At 41.5% G+C, this 21,995-nt stretch overlaps 1 protein-coding gene across 1 annotated transcript in view; it reads left to right on the top strand.

The window, feature by feature from the left end:
• Positions 1-21,995, top strand: part of sntb2 (syntrophin, beta 2) — a 39,044-nt gene that overhangs the window by 4,619 nt on the left and 12,430 nt on the right. Inside the window, exon 2 of the mRNA XM_084936336.1 lies at positions 19,203-19,425. Within this exon, the coding sequence (XP_084792462.1) occupies positions 19,203-19,425 (223 nt within the window). The remainder of the gene's footprint in view (positions 1-19,202; positions 19,426-21,995) is intronic.

The raw sequence follows: 21,995 nt of genomic DNA, 5'->3' as shown, positions 1-21,995 counted from the left end.
TCATGGCTTCCAGATATTAAAAAAATGACATAAGCAGAACAAAACAATCACTGTGCGGGCTTCCTTTTCACAGGGGGGGTCTCATTTTGTTTTGTACTGCAAATCCAGCACACCCAAACTGACATCCTAACAAGTTTTGGCAACAAGAGGAAGCACTTTAGTTTAGGAGTTAAGCGAGGATCAACAAATACAATTTCAACAAGCACACCACTTTTAAAAATTTTACATTACACTGATCTTAATATTGACCAAGAGGATCGAGCTCATTGTCTTTACCACTAAAAAAATATAGGGGTCAGGGAATCCTCAGCTGGGTGTCAAGAGAAACGAGAGTTACATGTAAAATTCTTCTGGTAGTCATGTGACACACAACTCACATGATGTGTGATTTCTGCTATTTGGAAATGCGCTCCCAAGACCAGACTGCAGGAAATAGAAGCATAAACATAGGTATTTGAGTGCTTTCATGAAATATGGCATAAAATCACAATTTGGTTATAAAGAGGATCTAAAAATCATCATGGTGTAGATGGACACCACTAAAATAGTGTCCTCTGGTGCTGATAAGCTAACAAGGAATAAACACCTGTGGAGGAAAACCTAAAGCAGAGTTATTTTAACAAAGAAGTCCATGGTACTTGCAGTATTGGGAATCTAAATGGCTTTTACAGGGAGTGCAGAATTATTAGGCAAATGAGTATTTTGTCCACATCATCCTCTTCATGCATGTTGTCTTACTCCAAGCTGTATAGGCTCGAAAGCCTACTACCAATTAAGCATATTAGGTGATGTGCATCTCTGTAATGAGAAGGGGTGTGGTCTAATGACATCAACACCCCATATCAGGTGTGCATAATTATTAGGCAACGTCCTTTCCTTTGGCAAAATGGGTCAAAAGAAGGACTTGACAGGCTCAGAAAAGTCAAAAATAGTGAGATATCTTGCAGAGGGATGCAGCAGTCTCAAAATTGCAAAGCTTCTGAAGCGTGATCATTGAACAATCAAGCGTTTCATTCAAAATAGTCAACAGGGTCGCAAGAAGCGTGTGGAAAAACCAAGGCACAAAATAACTGCCCATGAACTGAGAAAAGTCAAGCGTGCAGCTGCCAAGATGCCACTTGCCACCAGTTTGGCCATATTTCAGAGCTGCAACATCACTGGAGTGCCCAAAAGCACAAGGTGTGCAATACTCAGAGACATGGCCAAGGTAAGAAAGGCTGAAAGACGACCACCACTGAACAAGACACACAAGCTGAAACGTCAAGACTGGGCCAAGAAATATCTCAAGACTGATTTTTCTAAGGTTTTATGGACTGATGAAATGAGAGTGAGTCTTGATGGGCCAGATGGATGGGCCCGTGGCTGGATTGGTAAAGGGCAGAGAGCTCCAGTCCGACTCAGACGCCAGCAAGGTGGAGGTGGAGTACTGGTTTGGGCTGGTATCGTCAAAGATGAGCTTGTGGGGCCTTTTCGGGTTGAGGATGGAGTCAAGCTCAACTCCCAGTCCTACTGCCAGTTTCTGGAAGACACCTTCTTCAAGCAGTGGTACAGGAAGAAGTCTGCATCCTTCAGGAAAAACATGATTTTCATGCAGGACAATGCTCCATCACACGCGTCCAAGTACTCCACAGCGTGGCTGGCAAGAAAGGGTATAAAAGAAGAAAAACTAATGACATGGCCTCCTTGTTCACCTGATCTGAACCCCATTGAGAACCTGTGGTCCATCATCAAATGTGAGATTTACAAGGAGGGAAAACAGTACACCTCTCTGAACAGTGTCTGGGAGGCTGTGGTTGCTGCTGCACGCAATGTTGATGGTGAACAGATCAAAACACTGACAGAATCCATGGATGGCAGGCTTTTGAGTGTCCTTGCAAAGAAAGGTGGCTATATTGGTCGCTGATTTGTTTTTGTTTTGTTTTTGAATGTCAGAAATGTATATTTGTGAATGTGGAGATGTTATATTGGTTTCACTGGTAAAAATAAATAATTGAAATGGGTATATATTTGTTTTTTGTTAAGTTGCCTAATAATTATGCACAGTAATAGTCACCTGCACACACAGATATCCCCCTAAAATAGCTAAAACTAAAAACAAACTAAAAACTACTTCCAAAAACATTCAGCTTTGATATTAATGAGTTTTTTGGGTTCATTGAGAACATGGTTGTTGTTCAATAATAAAATTATTCCTCAAAAATACAACTTGCCTAATAATTCTGCACTCCCTGTAACATGCAGCACGTCAAAACACGCAGATTTTGTGTCCAAGCGCTCATTGAAATTAAACTTCATTTACGCATCAAACTAAGCGCCTAAAGGTGCTTCGAGGTTGCTCGACGCGCAGCAGCACTTTTAGTTTTCTTTTATTTTCGAATTTAATTAAGTTTGAAAACCGCACTTATTTAAAGACTAACTGGTGCCGTCTGATGTGGGAAACAGGTGGTTGAAAAGTTTTTGTATTTATAAGAATGCTTATCACACTTACAGTTCCACAAAAGGTAGGTCTGCTAAAGGTTAGGTGTGCAGACACGCTTTCCTAAAACCTACGCACTTTTCAGCAAGCCTGAACACCCACTAAACTCCAGATAAAAGAGCCTGAACGCACACTGTAGGTAAATGAGAGCTGAGTCAGTCAAACCAACTGACAGGAAATTAGTCTACAGCAATCATATTTGCCAGCTGCAATAGTCTTCAGTGACTCCTGGTTAGACTTTGTAAAACCTTAAAAACATAATTTGTGTAGATGGGGATTTATGGTGTGGGCTGAGAATGTGCTGTTTACTGGCTCATTATGTGGCTCCACAGAGCTTCATTGAGATGCATTCAGAGCCTAAAAGTGCACTGACGTTGAACTGTTCAATCTTTAGAAAAAATGGAAAAAGAATGGATTGCTGGCCACAGAGCCCTTGGGATACGGAAACTTCAAGTTGGGAATGGCTAAATGCAGTGTTTAATGGTTTGGAATGAACGCCGGGTGAATACTGACAAGCAGTGATTGTAGGAACTGATCAATGAGTGACACGTTTCCACTAAAGTCAGAATGAGGCCTGTTTTTAAGCTCTCCGCTGTGCCAAATAAAAGCTTAGGCGTCTTTGTGAATGTGGTGTCGGGATTTTCTGGTAACAGAAATAATTATCACTTCGAAACCTCTGGTGGAAACCAGCCTTTTGGATCTGATATCAGTATAAAAAGCATTTGCAGTCACCCTCGGGTGCACACAGGAAGATGTGCCGGATGCATCTACAGTTCAGACTGAGAGGTCTTTTTCTAGGAATGTGTCAGCTGCCTGTCACTGTTTGCCAGTTTGACGGCAGTGAGCTGTGTTGTTTGTGGCTCTGCCGCTGCAGCAGTGAGCCAGAATGAGGCTCGAGTTTCCAGACTCTTTCTGCCATGTACACATTACACGAACCTCCAAAATGTTCAGACAATTAGCACGGGAGCCCCACATTCCTGACCTCCGCTCGCATGTTTGTATGTAGGGCAAAGGTCAAAACTGGTGGGTCCGGCTTGCATGATTCGTGCTGCTCCACATGTTCCACCGCACTTTATGTAAGTTTTATCATCTGCACTACAGGGGAGGATGTCCAACTGCATCAATTAGTCAATCAATGAGTAGTTAAATGATCATTTGGGCTATTTTTAAACAAAAATGCAGCACATTTAATGGCTTCTGGTTCTTCAAACATGGATTTGATGCTTTTCTTTGAAGTCTAATGGTTTTGTGTTTTAGACTTACTTTTTAGACAAAATAAGACATCTGATGTAAAACACAAAGCAATTATAACAGAACTATTCTCAATGACAGGAACTTATAGTTGAAGTGGCAATAGCAACCATGGCATTTATTTAACTGTACAAAGTATGCCATCCATCCATTTTTCCACTTATCCAGATTAGGCGGCCTTTCCCAGCCATTATAGGACAGGTAACCAGACTATCACAGGACTCTTGGACTCTTCTTCTTGGAAAAATCTTGTTTGGTTACTTAGTAACCCCAGCATCCATGATGGAGAAGCTGATGGGACATCCACACAACACCTTAACATGAACTCAGTATACGCTTTCCACCAACAAAGTTTACAGACCACTCAGACACTCTTTTTGGATCACTCTGAATATTTTGTAAATTTTTAGCATTCTAAGTGTCAGAATTGAGGATTATCCAGGGTGTACTCATGAGCGGCATCTTCACAGTCAGATCCATCCCTCACTTGCCACACCTGGTTTCAAAACACCAAGCTGGCAACAGTGAAAACATTCAGCTTGTGGCTTCAAAACATGACTTGACAAACCTGTGGGTGGTGTCACAGTGGCTACATCCACTTTTTATAGTTTTTTCAGACACTCTTTTTCTACTCTTGGATCTGTGACATCATAGACAGCAGATATGCCTGGTATAGTCTTATGCTGCTGTAGCCCAAGGCTCAATGTGATATGGGTTCAGAGATGACCTTCGGCATACCTTGGTTGTAATGTGGTTATCTCAGTTATCTTCCCATTCTCCTCCAATGCCTGACATCAAAAAGATATTTTCACCCAGAGAACTGGCACTCACTGGATATTTTTCTCTTTTTTTGACCATTCTCTGTAAACCTCAGAGATGCTTGTGGTGGGAAAGCTCAAGAGATCAGCAGTTTCTAAAACTCTCAGATCGGCCTGTCTGACACCAACAACCATGCCACATTCAACGTCATTTAAAGCAATTCTTCTTCCCCATTCTGATGCTCAGTTTGTCTTGGCCATGTCTGCATGCCTAAATGCATTGAGTCGGTGCCATGCAATGGCTGACTTGATATGTGTGCTGCTGATCTGTTGAACGAGTGTTCCTAATAAAGCTCTAGACCAGCAGTCTCCAACCTTTTTTGCACCACAGACCGGTTTGTGCCCGACAATATTTTCACGGACCGGCCTTTAAGGTGTCGCGGATAAATACAACAAAATAAAACTAGTACCGGTACCGAAAAAAAAGAAGATTTATTCATAACACACATGAAAAGACCCAGGAAAACCGAAACAAAATAACTCTGAAAACCGATAAAAACCCTGAAAACCATACATTTCACACCTGAGCCTCAACTCTCGCGGCCCGGTACCAAACGACTCACGGACCGGTACCGGTCCGAGGCCCGGGGGTTGGGGACCGCTGCTCTAGACTACTTGTTCGTTTTCTGAGTTTTTTGGAAATTCTACTTTGCTTGCATTATTGAGGTCTAAGTGGATCGCAGTGAATTGGACTCCACTGTCACTGAAAATATTAAAGCTTTGTAAAGTAGAATTTATGGAAGAATTTACAATAAATCCTAAGCATCCTGCTTTTTCTTGCACTGTAGTAACACAGGCTGCATGTGAGTACGAGTTGAGGCCATTTGCTGCACGAGGTTGAATTCACCCTCCAAGGCCACAGGTAGGGAGGTCTCGATAAGCACACTGAAGTTGCCTGACCTTTTAATGCATGACATACATAATCCAGATATGACACGCTGCTGATTAATCCCCCTCCCCTCAGCAGCTGACTGGAAGACACAACATCCCGTATGTCCAAATGATTAGTTGAAGCTTGCTGCAGCAGCCCTTTCTATCTTATTGGGTTAGCCTTCTGCTCGGTGGAAGGAGACACGAGATGAGCCTTTTGTGAGTAATTGAATGGAATTAAAAAAAAAAAAAAAACCCAGACACAAAGGGCATTGATAAAACGGGGACAGCCTTGATGAGGAACGGTTCTTTTCTTTTCAGTCGACGGTGCGTTTACTGTCCTCACGGGGTGCGATCTGCCACGGAGCATGAGTCTGCACTGCCTGAAATAGGCCACCGCCACTTTCTCGGCTCTGAACTCTGTTGCCTTTGATACCAATCTGAGGATAAGTCTCTGGTTTCCAGCTGCCAAGGGAATTATAAATGACCTTAAAATGAAATTAGGAAGACATGTTTGTATTAGCACTGACAGAGCGACATTGTAAGACATATTTGAGGCCCCTCACCCTTCCAAGACCCCCAGAGTGACACTAAATTACTACGCGTAGGGCAGACATGGTTTCTATCTCTTTGTAGTCGTTTTGCATTTATTTGTGTTTAATTTGTGTGCCTGTTTCTAGATGTTCTGTTTAGCATCCTTTTGAGTCTCACCAAGTGTTTTGGGTGCATTTGGATTGCATTATTTTGAGTCTTTGCAGGTGTTCAGAGTTTATTTGCAGCTCTTTGAATCTCTTTATATTTGTTTAGAGTCACTTTGTAGCGATTTGTTTCTTTTTGCAATTGATCCTGTCTTCCTTCTCTCACCCCAACCGGTCGCAGCAGATGGCCGCCCCTCCCTGAGCCTGGTTCTGCCGGAGGTTTCTTCCTGTTAAAAGGGAGTTTTTCCTTCCCACTGTCGCCAAAGTGCTTGCTCATAGGGGGTCATATGATTGTTGGGTTTTTCTCTGTATCTATGAAGTGCCTTGAGGCGACTTTTGTTGTGATTTGGCACTATATAAATAAAATTGAATTGAATTGAATTGAATCAGAGTTTGTAGTTGTTCAGTCGTGTTTCTTTGTTGTTGTTTTGTGTATTTGTTTTGTAATAATTTGCTTTAAAGTCTATTCTCTTGGCTGTGCAACAACCTGAACCTCTTGGTAACCACTTTTGATTGCAACTACTGATTTGTGTTTTTTGATATACATACATGTAAGTCCCAACTTGGTCCCATTCAATTGTGAACTGGTAGCAGACTGACTCAGTCTTAACGTCTCTTTATTGCAAAGCCCCTTAGAAGATAATGTGGTTGCGAGTGATCACAGACCTGTCTCCATCTTCAGAGCAGTCATTTGAGCAGCAATAGGATCCCAAGTGACACACGGTCACAGTAACTTTGGTCATGCTGCAGCGTGACTGTGGCATTAGGACATAAGAGAGCAGCATTTGGTCTGAATACTGAATGCTGAACTTCTAACCATAAGCTCTGGTGTGTCTGGTCTCATTGCCCTGCCATTGTGGTTTTCATGCAATTACATCTGCTTTGACAAGTGTTCAATTTTTAGAAAGGTTAGACTTTTTTTTTCTCATGTGTGACTGACTTACATAGCCTAATGCTCCACTACACCAGAAAGCATCCTGCTTGTCCTCTGTAAGAACCTACTACAGCTAAACCAGCATCAGTCTGTGCCTCGCTGCAGCAATGACAGGTAGACATTTGTAATCTTTAGTAGTCGCAAACAATGGTGAATGTGATTATTTTTGTCCATAATCTGCTTTATCCTTGGTAGAAAGTTGACACAGATAAAAATACACTTTCATGCCATACACTGAATGCACTGACCTTTGGGTATGCCAAATAAATTGGAAAACCATTTATAGATAAAATGCCTTAATGGAATGTATTTTGGGATAATCCAGTGTGTTAAATATCCTGCGAATCACGTGATGGATAACACTGCTTTAAAAGAAAAATGCTCTAAATCCAGCATTAGCATAAATGATTGCTGTGTACTGACAGCATTGCCTCCAATAGCTAAAGGCAACCTTAAATGTTAAAGCAGTACCTATCATCACTGTGGAAATGGCAAATTGAAATCAAAAACTCAAATGTTTAAAATAAACACTAATTCAAATAATTTATGATATCAAATATTTTTCTACTATAACATTTATTATGAGTTTGACTCTTTCATTGGCAAGAATGTGAGTAGGACATCAGCACTTTTGGGACTTTGTTGATATTACATTTTGGAACTCGCTCATCATGACTCTGTTTTTTTTTACATTTTACTTGGGACGATTTGTTGGTCCTGACTTTGCGTATTTTGAGCCTGACTTGGACTTTTTGGACTAAATTCGCGATGTGATTTGGGCTTTATAGTTCCCCAAGGACTAAACTTGTGACCTGTTGGTCTTGACTTCACTTTATTTAACTTTTGGTTTGATCGTAGGTTTGAATGGCTCTTTGAACTGTTGGTTTTAACTGTTACTTGACGTGGCACTCTTTCGTATTAGCTGAAGTTTTGGCGCTTTTGTAGTGGGAGTTGACTTGGAGCTTACTGGTTCTTAGCTTGATTTTAAACTTGGATTGTACTCTTAATATACGACTTGACTTCATACTGTTGAGTTTTTGATGTTTTGAAAGAATACTTGCTCTTGACTTGTTTTTTGACTCTGGACTTGACCGTAGATTTAGCTACGATCTTGTTGGTATTGACTTGGTCTTTTAACCCTTTGTACATAACCATCAGCAACTAGTTTAAAAAAAGGCCCGCGATAGAATTATTCATACATGTTAGTGTAACTGCAGCTGTGTGTTCTGGAGACGTGACTGCACGAGAACATCGTACACAGAAACACGCGTGTGCACACACTCTTTGTTGGATCTGCTTTCTGACACATTGTTCTCATTATGTTTCTGGCAGAAACACTCGAGGGAAGAAATTGAGAGAGAGGGTGAAAGAGTGAGATTAAGAATGAAAAACTGAGGTGGGACTGTGAAAGATGTGTGGAAAGGAGAATAAGATTGAGAAAGACTGAGGAAAAAGGGACAGACAGAAAGGCAACTTAGCAGCGGAGTTTAGAGAGTAAGAGTGAGTGAGACAAAAGCGAGTGTGGAGAGGTTTGCTGGCCAAAACACAGGGGAATTTCTGGGCAGTTTGGGGGGAAAATCCAGAGGCTGGGGTCTGACTGAGTGACTTGCTGCTCTGTAAGCTATTATTTCAGCCATACCATGAGATGATTACTTTTGTGTGTGTGTGGTAAAGGAAGAGTAGTTCTCTGGTGGCTTTGTACCACAACTATTGCCACAACCAAATATGTGTCGAGTCAGACTCTTTCTCTTCTACATGTTATTTTTTTCCCGAGCATCCTCTTTCCTTGCAGGCAGCGAGGTATGAAGAGAGGCAGATGAGCCAGACTCACGGGGATGTTGGCCGGCATCTCCGGGGAATTTCCTTCACACACGTTAGTGTAGAAACATACAGACGCACCGATACATGAACAGAGGCGAGAGTCCTCTGTGCATAGGCCTAATTAAAAGCAGAAGTGGAGCTGAGCGACAGGTCTACAGAACTAATGAGTTCATCCAACAGCACCGAAGCAGAGGCAGACAGCACTGAATCTGCCTGCCACGATAGAAAAGGAAGACAGTGTTTTATCACAAAGTGGCAGACTGTGAAGAGGAAGAGTGATTATTTCTGGCAGAAAAACGGAAAGAGGGGAAAATCTTTTTAACCAATCTATAACAGATACTTGGAAAACCCACCTGTCTCCGCCAAGAGTTTGTACTAGGTGGTCTTGACTTGGAACGTTGATTTAGGAGTTGCTGGTCTTTAATTGGTCTTGGCCATGGACTCTATATAAGGGGTGGAGGTAGCCAGGCTGACATCACCCATCGGTTAGTGAAGTCACAGAAGCTTCGAGCTGAGTGTCTTTGCAGTCACCATCTTAATATTTTGTAACTGGACTTGCAGAGGTGGCTCACGCACGCATATTGCAGTGACCTGTTAAAAGCACCATAATTTACAACACAACATTATCAGGACTTGTAATGCACGAGCTTCCTCATACACAGTGTGCTGCAGAAAGCTCTCAAAAGATCTCTGAATCTGCTGTCATGCCTCATGTTCAGCTGTATAGTGGATTGCATAATTAATAGTTCAGAGAAATATGTATCTGCCAGTAGGCTACAGCCAAGAGTAACAACGTGGTGACATCGCAGCAGCTGGAAACGGCACAAGAAGTAAAGCTTGTAGGGTTTGTGGCATCTCAGCTTTAAAGAGAGACAACAACCAGCGATGATGGATTTGATGTCTATGGCTACATCAAAGAGTGCAGCCACTGCAAGGCCTTTCATTTCGGCCAAACACACACACACACACGGAAAACTGAATAGAAGCAGATGTACAGTGGCCCACAGTGCCAACGTATTACACAACAGAGCATTCACAAGCTTCACTGCAGCCGGACAACAACTTAATTACACACAATGGAGATGGAGATCAGGATTTCAGGTCTATTCCATCGTCATCTATTCGTCCCTTAATATTTGCATGTTTTTCTTTTTAATTTCAAAAGTGCATGGAGATTAAAGCTGCAACCATTAGTCAAAACAGAATTAAACCACAACTGTTTTGGGAATTTGCTGCTTAACTGAATATCTTTGGCTTTGGGAGAGATGGTTGGTCAAAACCAGCATTTTAAGGATGTTGGATTGGGTTCTGGAAAAATATGTGGGGCTTAATGTCTCTTTTTTTTGGATTAAACAAAAGTACAGATTAATTAAGACAAATTATTATTATTATCTATATAGTGGTTTGTTGCAGCTGAAACATAAGTATGGCTGGACTTTTCAACCTTGTTATTATATTTGTCAGTTCATAAGAGAATTATAATAGTTCTATCTCAGTTGCATTGCTATAATTTTGATTTTGATCAGATACTCTCAAGTTTATTCCAATATGAAAAAAATTGTTAAATTCCTGAAAACATTGGTTATCCTATCCCATCCTACCCTTTCCTGTTATGGCCAATGATCCATGCCCAACACAAGAAGTCTGTCAGAGTGGACTATCTTCAAGTATGAATTTTGGCCCCTGATTTAGTTTTTGATTTTTGGTCATTTGAGAAATTTTAGTCTCTTTTCAGCTTCTGTGTAATTTACGTCTTCTAAACATTTTGGCCGTAGCCGTTGCCATCTTTGTGTGAGGTTCCTGTGGGTAGAGAGTTCGGGTTTCAGGGTGTGTGCCAGCTATTACAAACCCAGCGGTCCGCCAGGTCTCTGCTTACGCACCATCAGCAACATCATTCGTTGCTGAATGGGAATGCCACATACATATACAGATGTAATATGTCACTAAGTTCTTCAGCCGTTACCCCAGGAATCCACCGGGCACAGCTGCTCTATGCACTGCGTGGCTTAAATTAAAGGTCTATATTTCATGGAAGTTTTATCAAGCTGCAGGGACAGGCTAGGAGGGCAGGAGGGCAGACATACGAATTAGAATCTGGTCAGATTTTTTAAAATGGAGACCTCAAGCAGATTACACACTCTGCATCTAAAATGATTCTGATGGGGGTTTTTTTGTTGTTGTCGTTTTGTTTTTAAGCTGTGCTTAAGACAGAACAATACACTGGGGTTAAGCTATCCTAATGTTATGCATTTATATAGTCTTTTTCTAATCTTACCCGACACTCAAAGGGTTTTAGACTACAAGCCACATTTTATACTGACTGTATGATACATTGATTTTGAAAAGGAAAAATGTACAGATCTATTACGTGAACCTTGCCGGTTCTCATACATAAAGAAGATAAAGATAAACCCTTTAACACAGAGCTGACATCATTGTGAATAGGGATGGGTATCGTTTAGGTTTTATCCGATACCAGTACCAAACCGGTACTGGTATCGGTGCTCGAACCGGTGCTTAATTCAATTCAATTCAATTCAATTCAATTTTATTTATATAGCGCCAAATCACAACAAAAGTCGCCTCAAGGCGCTTCATAGATACAGAGAAAAACCCAACAATCATATGACCCCCTATGAGCAAGCACTTTGGCGACAGTGGGAAGGAAAAACTCCCTTTTAACAGGAAGAAACCTCCGGCAGAACCAGGCTCAGGGAGGGGCGGCCATCTGCTGCGACCGGTTGGGGTGAGAGAAGGAAGACAGGATAAAAGACATGCTGTGGAAGAGAGACAGAGGTTAATAACAGATATGATTCAATGCAGAGAGGTCTATTAATACATAGTGAGTGAGAAAGGTGACTGGAAAGGAAAAACTCAATGCATCTTGGGAATCCCCCGGCAGCCTACGTCTATTGCAGCATAACTAAGGGAGGATTCAGGGTCACCTGGTCCAGCCCTAACTATATGCTTTAGCAAAAAGGAAAGTTTTAAGCCTAATCTTAAAAGTAGAGATAGTTTCTGTCTCCCGAATCCAAACTGGAAGCTGGTTCCACAGAAGAGGGGCCTGAAAACTGAAGGCTCTGCCTCCCATTCTACTTTTAAATACTCTAGGAACAACAAGTAGGCCTGCAGAGCGAGAGCGAAGTGCTCTAATAGGGTGATATGGTACTACAAGGTCATTAAGATAAGATGGGGCCTGATTATTTAAGACCTTGTATGTGAGGAGCAGGATTTTGAATTCAATTCTCGATTTAACAGGAAGCCAATGAAGGGAAGCCAAAACAGGAGAAATATGCTCTCTCCTTCTAGTCCCTGTCAGTACTCTTGCTGCAGCATTTTGGATTAGCTGAAGGCTTTTCAGTGAGTTTTTTGGACATCCTAATAATAATGAATTACAGTAGTCCAGCCTGGAAGTAATAAATGCATGAACTAGTTTTTCAGCGTCACTCTGAGACAGGATATTTCTAATTTTAGAGATGTTGCGCAAATGGAAGAAAGCAGTCTTACATATTTGTTTAATATGTGCGTTGAAGGACATGTCCTGGTCAAAAATGACTCCAAGGTTCCTCACAGCGTTACTGGAGGCCAAGGTAATGCCATCCAGAGTATGAATCTGGTTAGATACCATATTTCTAAGATTTTCAGGGCCGAGTACAATAACCTCAGTTTTATCTGAATTAAGAAGCAGAAAGTTAGCGGCCATCCAGGTCTTTATGTCTTTAAGACATTCCTGCAGTTTAACTAATTGGTGTGTGTTATCTGGCTTCATGGACAGATAGAGCTGGGTGTCATCTGCATAGCAGTGAAAATGTATGCTATGTCTTCTAATGATGCTGCCTAAGGGAAGCATGTATAATGTAAACAGAATTGGTCCTAGCACTGAACCCTGTGGAACTCCATAATTAACCTCAGTGTGAGAAGAGGACTCTCCATTTACATGCACAAATTGGAGTCTATTAGATAGATATGATACAAACCACTGCAGTGCAGTACCTGTAATACCTACAGCATGTTCTAATCGCTCTAATAGGATATTATGGTCGACAGTATCGAACGCTGCACTGAGGTCTAGCAGGACAAGCACAGAGATGAGTCCACTGTCAGAGGCCATAAGAAGATCATTTGTAACCTTCACTAAAGCTGTTTCTGTGCTGTGATGAGCTCTGAAACCTGACTGAAACTCTTCAAATAAACCATTCCTCTGCAGATGATCTGTTAGCTGTTTGACAACTACTCTTTCAAGGATTTTTGATATGAAAGGAAGGTTGGAGATTGGCCTATAATTAGCTAAGACTGCTGGGTCTAGAGATGGCTTTTTGAGTAAAGGTTTAACCACAGCCAGCTTGAAGCCCTGTGGTACATAGCCGACCATTAGAGATAGGTTGATCATATTTAAGATCGAAGAATTAATCAATGGCAGGACTTCTTTGAGCAGTTTTGTAGGAATGGGGTCTAAAAGACACGTTGATGGTTTGGAGGAAGTAATTATTGAAGTTAACTCAGAAAGATCAATTGGAGAAAAAGAGTCTAACTTAACATCAATGGTACTAAGAGTAGCTGTCGATAATATTACATCTGTGGGATGATTACTGGTAATTTTTTCTCTAATGATAAAAATTTTATTTGTGAAGAAGTTCATGAAGTCATTACTAGTTAACGTTAAAGGGATGGTTGGCTCAACAGAGCTCTGACTCTTTGTCAGCCTGGCTACAGTGCTGAAGAGAAACCTGGGGTTGTTCTTATTTTCTTCAATCAGTGATGAATAGTAAGATGTTCTGGCTTTGCGGAGGGCTTTCTTATAAAGCAGCAAACTATTTCTCCAGGCTAAATGATGATCCTCTAAATTTGTGACACGCCATTTCCTCTCCAGATTACGAGTCATCTGCTTTAGGGTACGTGTTTGAGAATTATACCACGGAGTCAGGTACTTCTGATTAGAGACCTTAGTTTTCACTGGAGCTACAGTATCCAGAGTCGTACGTAGTGAGGAGGTGAAATTATTAACAAGATAATCAACCTCTGTTGGGGTAGCGTTCAGATAGCTGCTCTGCTCTGTGTTGGTACAGGGCATTGAAGATGATAACAGTGGGTGGATTATATTCTTAAACTTAGTTACAGCGCTTTCAGAAAGACATCTACTTTGATAAAATCTACTCTCCACCGCTGTGTAATCAATTATTGTATATGTAAATGTTATCAGGAAATGATCAGACAGGAGAGGGTTTTCAGGAAACACTGTTAAATGTTCAGTTTCTATGCCATATGTTAAAACAAGATCTAGAGTGTGATTAAAGTGGTGGGTGGGTTCTTTTACATTTTGAGAGAAGCCAATTGAGTCTAATAACAGACTAAATGCCATGTTGAGGCTGTCATTTTTAGCATCTACATGGATGTTAAAATCACCCACAATAATTATTTTATTTGAGCTCAGAACTAAATTAGATATAAAGTCTGAGAAATCAGACAGAAACTCTGTGTAAGGCCCAGGTGGACGATAGATGATAACAAGTAAGACTGGTTTCTGAGTTTCACAGCTGGGGTGGACAATGTTAAGCATCAGGCTTTCAAATTAATTAAAAGTCTGTCTTGGTCTTTCATTAATTAATAGGCTGGTGTGAAAAATTGCTGCCACACCGCCCCCTCGGCCTGTGCTTCGAGGTTTCTGGTAGTTAGAATGACTCGGGGGTGTTGATTCATTTAAACTAACATAATCATCCTGCTGCAACCAGGTTTCTGTAAGGCAGAGTAAATCAATTTGTTGATCAATTATTAAGTCATGTACTAACAGAGACTTGGAGGAGAGAGACCTAATATTTAATAATCCACATTTCACTGTTTTACTCTTTGGTTCAGATGTGGATACTGTATTGTTCTTTCTTTTTGATTGTTTATGTTTAAGTTGTTTGTTGCTGGTTTTTAGTTTGTTTTTAGTCTTTTTGGAAGCTGACACAGTCTCTATGGAGATGGGTTTTTGGGGGGGTAGCAGGAGGAGAGAAGCTGCAGAGAGGCGTGTAAGACTGCAACTCTGCTTCCTGGTCCCAACTCTGGATAGTCATATTTTGGGGGGTTTAATAAATTTGTCCATATTTCTAGAAATGAGAGCTGCTCCATCCAAAGTGGGATGGATGCCGTCTCTCCTAACAAGACCAGGTTTCCTCCAGAAGGTTTGCCAATTATCTATGAAGCCCACATCGTTTCTGGGACACCACTCAGACAGCCAGCAATTTAAGGAGAACATGCGGCTAAACATGTCACTCCTGGTCTGATTGGGGAGGGGACCAGAGAAAACTACAGAGTCCGACATTGTTTTAGCAAAGTTGCACATCGATTCAATATTTATTTTAGTGACCTCCGATTGGCGTAACCGGGTGTCATTACTGCCGACGTGAATTATGATTTTACTGAATTTACGTTTACCCTTAGCCAGCAGTTTTAAATTTCCTTCAATGTCGCCTGCTCTGGCCCCTGGAAGACAATTGACTATGGTTGCCGGTGTCTCTAGCTTCACATGTCTGAGAACAGAATCACCAATTACCAGAGTTTGACCCCCGGCGGGTGTGTCACCGAGTGGGGAAAAACGGTTAGACACATGAACGGGTTGGTGGTGTACCTGGGGTTAAAGAATGGAGAACACACAATTGGTCCAAAAACTTCTCATGTTTAGCTGTTTTCCACTTTTTCTTTGGTCATTTTAGCCTTTTTGGCCAGGGTGAAGGGAGTATCTGCCATCAAACAAGAAGTCAGCCGCTTAACTACTACGGTGTTTGCTAGTTCACCTTGCATCCATTAATTTAATAACGTGGTTAGCCTACTCAATGTAAATTACACACGAACAACATTAAGCCACTCACGCAGAGAAGAACGGCTGCTGCTGCCATCATTATCCGTCATCATTTCTGCTACACTGGCAGGGCTAGGAGCCAGGACTGTACTCCTCCGGTTCTTGCGGGATGTTGCTAACTCCGCGTCCGATTATAGGCATCACACCCGCAGTAGATGTGCACGGTGTGAGGTCTCGCAGCAAGCTATCAAATACGGTGCATTTCTCGGCTTTTAACAAAATGCTATACGTCGCCAGGTGTTTCATCAGATTCGAGGAGTTACCTCCTTTGCACAGTATCACCTTGAAGCACTTGTTGCAGGCTGCTGAGTTTGCAGCCAGACTTTTGACCGCTTCGCCTTGGGCGTTTTTAATCTGTAGCTCTGCTCTAAAAGAACGTACGTACCTGGGCCCGCCTACTACGCTTGCAAAGGTAAAATGATTGGCTAGAATTCAAAGTGTATGACATCTCAGGGAAAAAAAAGCACCGAAAGAAAGCACCGAAATGTGCGCTGCTTTTCGGTCTGGTTACTACCGTTTATGTCAGAACCGGTGCCATCATGGCACCGGATACCGGTACCCATCCCTAATTGTGAAACACTCTGATATTGCAAAGGAAACATTTGCTTTCATGTCCCCCATTTTCTTTGTTTCTTTAAAGAGCCAAGAGCAAGATTCTTTATTACTGACAGGGAAAATGGTCTCTACTGGTCCACAGTACCTTAAACAAATATTGATAAATGAAATGAACTGATCTGAAGAACACTTGAGATGCGCTGGTCTCGACTTGTTCTGGTCTCGTCTGGTCAACGTGTAGCCTGCAGTTCAGGTAGGTTGAGTTGACATGACTGACTCGGACAGTTGAAGATATTCTGCCTGTTCAGGATGAAAAGCTCTTTGGTGACTTTGCTGCGTGTTCTGATCAGATGTCGTCCAGTGTGTTTGGACATTTTTGGCTGAATCTGCATTCATCCTGCTGCTTTGGTCTGGAGTGAAATCATTAATTGATTATCTGAGCCTGATTCATGGTGGCTGCAGTCTAAACAGAGATCCAGCACCTCCAGCTCTTCTGGGCTGAGACATGATCTCTCTGGTATGTCCTGGAGCCTTTTCTCTATTGGATATGCCTGAAACGCTTCACCTGGGACGATTCCAGGAGACATCGGGGTTAGATGATCAAACCTTCTGCACTGGCTCTGTTTGATGTGGATGAGAAGAGGCTACCAAATGACTGCGCTAGCAGCACCCAAAAAAAAGCCAATTTCCACAGCTTGTATGCTTTCTGTCACTGTCTACAGTTCAAGAAAGAAAGCTGCTGTTAGGAAACAGAGACATTCACACAAACAATCACAGCCCGGTGATCCACAGTGAGATGTTCGCATGCAGAGATATAAACATGCAGAACCACAAAGAGACCAGGGTCTGCTGACGGAAAATATCTTGGCTGAACATCTCTGCACCAAATCTGATTATTAGTGTGAGAGTGGGGCTTTGCAGCAGAGACATGCATTTCTCTAGAACTCTCACACATAAACACTGGCATTCAGGAATGCTTTCACACTCCCCTACTTTGTCCAAACCACTTAGGTTTGCAGAAATGGCCCCAGACCGTGTTGGTGTGGGTGGTGTGGTTAGGATGGTTGGTCTTTGCTCTTGCCTTAGCATTACTCCCCACTCCACCCTTCCCTCTGACTCATACGTGTAATGTACACAGTCACCGTGCAGCATGCTTTGCACCTACATATCAGTCAATCTGTATCTCACTGAGTGATTCAGGGTCACACACAGGCACTCTAGTGGTTTTCCACCTTCAAGCTTCCGGTACCCCACCACTCTGAAACATGCAGTTTCACTGACACTGTAAGATCATATCTGTGTTGTCATTTTATTTATTTATGTATTTATTTAGTTTGCAATAGCAGTGAGAGAAGCTGGACATTTTAGCCAGATGTCGAGAACAACTGAAACGACAACTTTAATGATTATTTATACACAACTTTAGCTTTTTCTTGAACATTTTAAGTACTTATTCATTACTTTTAACTTTTTCATAATGCATCCATAAATTTCAGTCATGTATTGCTTTTTAATCTGCAGTCAAACTGTATAACTTATTATTTAAGGTCTTTTGTGATTATTCTTCAACATTTAAATGCTTTTATTTGTATTTCAGCTGCCACATCCATTTTTTAGCCAGCTTATTTAAATATCTGTCATACAGTTTTTGCAGCTCGTTTTCTCTTTCAGTTTCTTTTAAATTTTAATTTTTTACTACCCATATCTTTAAGCCCATCAACAGTTTATACTTTTAGATAACCAAGTCAGCTGATTACTCTTTACATTTCCTAAAAATCTGACTCATTTATAAAGCTTAAATCTTTGGATGCCTTTCTTAGATGATTGCTAAATAGGTTTACCAGCTTCTCACTGTCAGTGTGTACTGTTCAAGTATTAAAGCTGTCATGAATATTTATTCATACCTCCGTTCATAATTTTGAGCCATTGAAATTCACATTCTCTTGAACCGTTGTAGGTCTCTCTTGTGCATGCATACCTTCACAATCCTAATATCCTGGTCTACATTCAAGAATGACCTCACCTCCCGAGAGCCTCGTCTCAGGTTTCATGCAGAGCAGACCGACTCATTGTCCAACACACACACATACCCAGACTCTCTCTTTTAGCTCCCATACTCACTTATTTTGCACACAAATGGACTACGAGAGCATGCACAGGACTGAACACGGAGCAAATGTAGTGTTCATTCGCACAGGAGGATAAAACAGAAGAAGAATAAGTGAAGGCAAGGTGGGGGGTGAGAAGGCGGCAAAAGTCCAAATTTGGAAAGTGAATCCATCACATCGGAGCAAAAGTGATTTTTATTACAAACAGCTGAGCTTGAAGCCGTACGGCCGAGTCAGGTCCTGTTTTTCTAAGATAATTTCACGCAGGAGACCACTTTAAAGAATAAAGACGGCCTCTGGGTTCTCGGCCAAAATATGATGTTATTATGTTCAAAACATCAGGTTGGATAAATACAGGACCAAACCTGAGGCTGAAAGAAGTGCTCTCCACGCGTGTTTTCAGAAGCAGGTTAAAAGCTGACTTCTTTCAGAAAACATCCCAGAGATTCCTTATGGTTTGGTTTAAAGATGGCCACTCCAAATATCGCAACCAAGCATCTGTCTTATTTTAGCTTATTTTACATTCAGCTTCTCAAAAACAGCAACACGACTGGTTTATTCGATGATGAAAAAGAAGGGGTAAATGTCCATCTCATATTTTTGATTTTCTCTTGATTAATGGTGCCACAGTGTGCACTAAGATCAAGATGAAATAAATAAAATATATATAAGTAAATAAAACTTAAAGCACAATTAAATCTACCTTAGATAACATAAAAATATAAATATGCTGAAATAATGTAATAAAAGGGTAAAAAAAAAATATAACAACTACGCAAAATAAAAACAACCTCATTGGTTGATGTGCTTCTTCTATTGTTACTCCACAGTGAAGTACATCCGTGAGGTTTCTCCACTGTTCAAGAAGCCATCCCTGGTGGCTGACCTGCCGTGGGACGGCGTCCGCCCACAGTCACCCAGCTACAGCGGCAGCGATGACTCAGGGTCGCCCAAACACAGCAGCAGCTCCTCCTCATCCAAAGACAGAAAGGTCATCAGTCTGAAGATGTGCTTCATCTGCAGAAACCTCACCATGCCAGATCTGGAGAACAGGTGTGTGTGTGTGTGTGTGTGTGAGGGAAATACCTGTGTATGTGGGAGGATGGGTGTGGTTGGGTGTGTAATCGTTTTCAGTGCCTAACCTCTGTTCATTAGATTGGAATGTTTGTTTTATAAAGAGATAAACAGCATGACAGACACACTCCTGTGTCTTTGTGAATATTCAAGTGGGCCTGCAATGCTTTTCCTTAGTTTTTGTCATATATTTAGCGAAAGGATTCACCACTGTTCAGATATATATCAACAGCGGCGAATGCTTTCACCAAACATGGCCAAAGTTTCAAATAAGGAGACCTGTGTATATACAAAATGCTCCCAACACTGGCCAACAAGTTCTATTTTTCTTTTTTGTGCTCCTGGGCCTGGTTAATGTCAAACAGAGGGCATTTCCTTTAGATGGTTATAGAAGGAGCTCAGCTCTCAGCACAGCGGCCTCCATCCACCTGCTCCGTGCGTCTCTGAATGCTTTCTACTCTGTTTGCAAATAGAAGGAAAGTGAAAAGTGAAGAAAAGTTCTAACTATGGATTTGCTGCAGTTTTGGCTGAGCTAATCCTAACACAGGGCTGTTCTATGTAATAAGGCCATTGTTGAGTCAGGTTGGGCAAGTTTAAAAACTAGAAGCCGCCAATATATGCGTGCATGCAGTGCCCCACCCCTGACACTCTTTACTGTATCTACTGAATTGTAAGAAATACATGTGTAAAATTTACAGAATTAGTTCTGATAGCTGTCCTGTAATTATAAACCGTTTTATTTAATTCACATAAAGTATGGTTGGCAATGGGGGAGGTCTTTATCAGTAAGAAAAGCTGTAAAATTAATGAGTTAAAAGTCCAGAATTTAGTCTTTGATGGGCCAATTATGGCTGCCCAACTGTTTGACATCAACACTTGGGGATGAGGTTTGTCATTATATATGAGTAGGCGTCCTGCAGTGTGCAGCTAGTTCAGCGGGGGCTCTGGGATAGCTCGTTAGTTCACAAAGTTCTCGGACATGGGAACGAGACTTGCACACTGGCTGTTTGTTCTGCATGACTTAGCATCCACCGTATAGTGCCAGTTCTGTGTCGCTGCATTCACTATTCATACTGATGAGAATCTCCCGTGTCTCTCTAGTGCAACGCAACAAAAACTGAGGAGAGACTCTTCCCCGGTGCTGTTCAGCAATTACAATAATAATTATTACCAGAGTTTAATTCCACAAAATTAGCGAAATAAAAAGTGACAAATCAAGTAATGGACTCACCTAATTGTCCAAGAAAGAATGCAGAAGTACAAATGTTTCTTGTGTTTATCGCGCAATAAATAGGAGAATGGTGGAAAATGTCCAAGTAAAGCAGCGCCTGCCGAAAAGGCCTATTCCCTTTAAGCCGGTGGGTTATAGTTTAAAAATTGCACCTTAAAAAACTTCTGCAAATCTGCAGGGCGAATGAAAAACGTCTGGCTGTTTGGATAACAGCCACTTGGGAGAAATTTGAAACACAATGAGCCTTCTTGGCCGCGTCACCAGGTCAGAGTGAGATCTGAAAACTGCCAAAGTAAAACCACAATGAGTCACTCACACTGATGTTATCGTGGCAGTTCTATAAAGCTCTACCACTACAGCTCCACAGCGTAACACAACAAGTGCTGCGTCCATTTGATTAGTTTGATATTTCAGAAGGACAGACAGGTCTGAGGAAATGGCACACAAGAGAGGCACTGAGGTATATGCACCTGTTACCAAATACTAAAGGGTATTAGCAATGATACAGCAATGATAGCTGATTGATTACAAAAGGATTTTAGAGGTTAATGTAGTATCACCTTTCACTTAACGGAGTCACCAAAATAAGCTAATAAAGCATTAAAAAAAAGTCAAATTCACAAGCGATATCAATCTTCCAAAGAGGACTGTTATCTTCATCTGTCATTTATATTTGGTGGCAGCACAAACAGAACAGCGAGAACAAAGCAAAAACAGACATCCCCTTGATTAGGTATGAAAAGGAGGAACTGAGGTGGAGGTGCATTGCAAAGCAGCTTGCACATGTGCAGCTTGCAGCTGTGCAGCAATAGTGGGCAGGCTATAAGAAAGTGCCCAACCAATGGGGGATGGCATTGAGATGCACTCATTCTCTGGGATTCCTGCTGATCTGTCACCTTCAGCCACATTATGATTCTGTTCAACACTGTTTTTTAAGTTTGAACTATTCCTGCCACAAAGGTCTTAGCAGGCAAACATACAGGGGGAAGAATTCTGAGTTTTAACAGTTAGGATTTGCATCATCTTTATGGAAACTAATTGTTGCTCAGATAAACAGTGAGTCGCCCTTTTGCAAATCGGGTCTGCGGGAATCGATTGAAGCGTGTTTGTGAATATAACTGCTGAGTGGGTGGAATTTTATAGCGAGGAGTGAGCTGGATTTCTGAATCATCAGCTTGAAACACAAAACTAAGGAATGCCAGCTGCAGTTAAAAGCTCTAAACTGCAGCATGCAGCAGTTAAATGATTATTTACTGAGGAAATTAGATTTAACTTCATCATGAATAACCCACTAGAAGGTACTTGGTTTTAGTGGCTA

Source organism: Perissodus microlepis, chromosome 7 (genome assembly GCF_051167445.1).
Source record: "Perissodus microlepis isolate ML-2025 ecotype Zambia chromosome 7, ASM5116744v1, whole genome shotgun sequence".
NCBI classification, from domain to species: domain Eukaryota; kingdom Metazoa; phylum Chordata; class Actinopteri; order Cichliformes; family Cichlidae; genus Perissodus; species Perissodus microlepis.
This window is presented reverse-complemented; position numbering and strand designations above follow the sequence as displayed.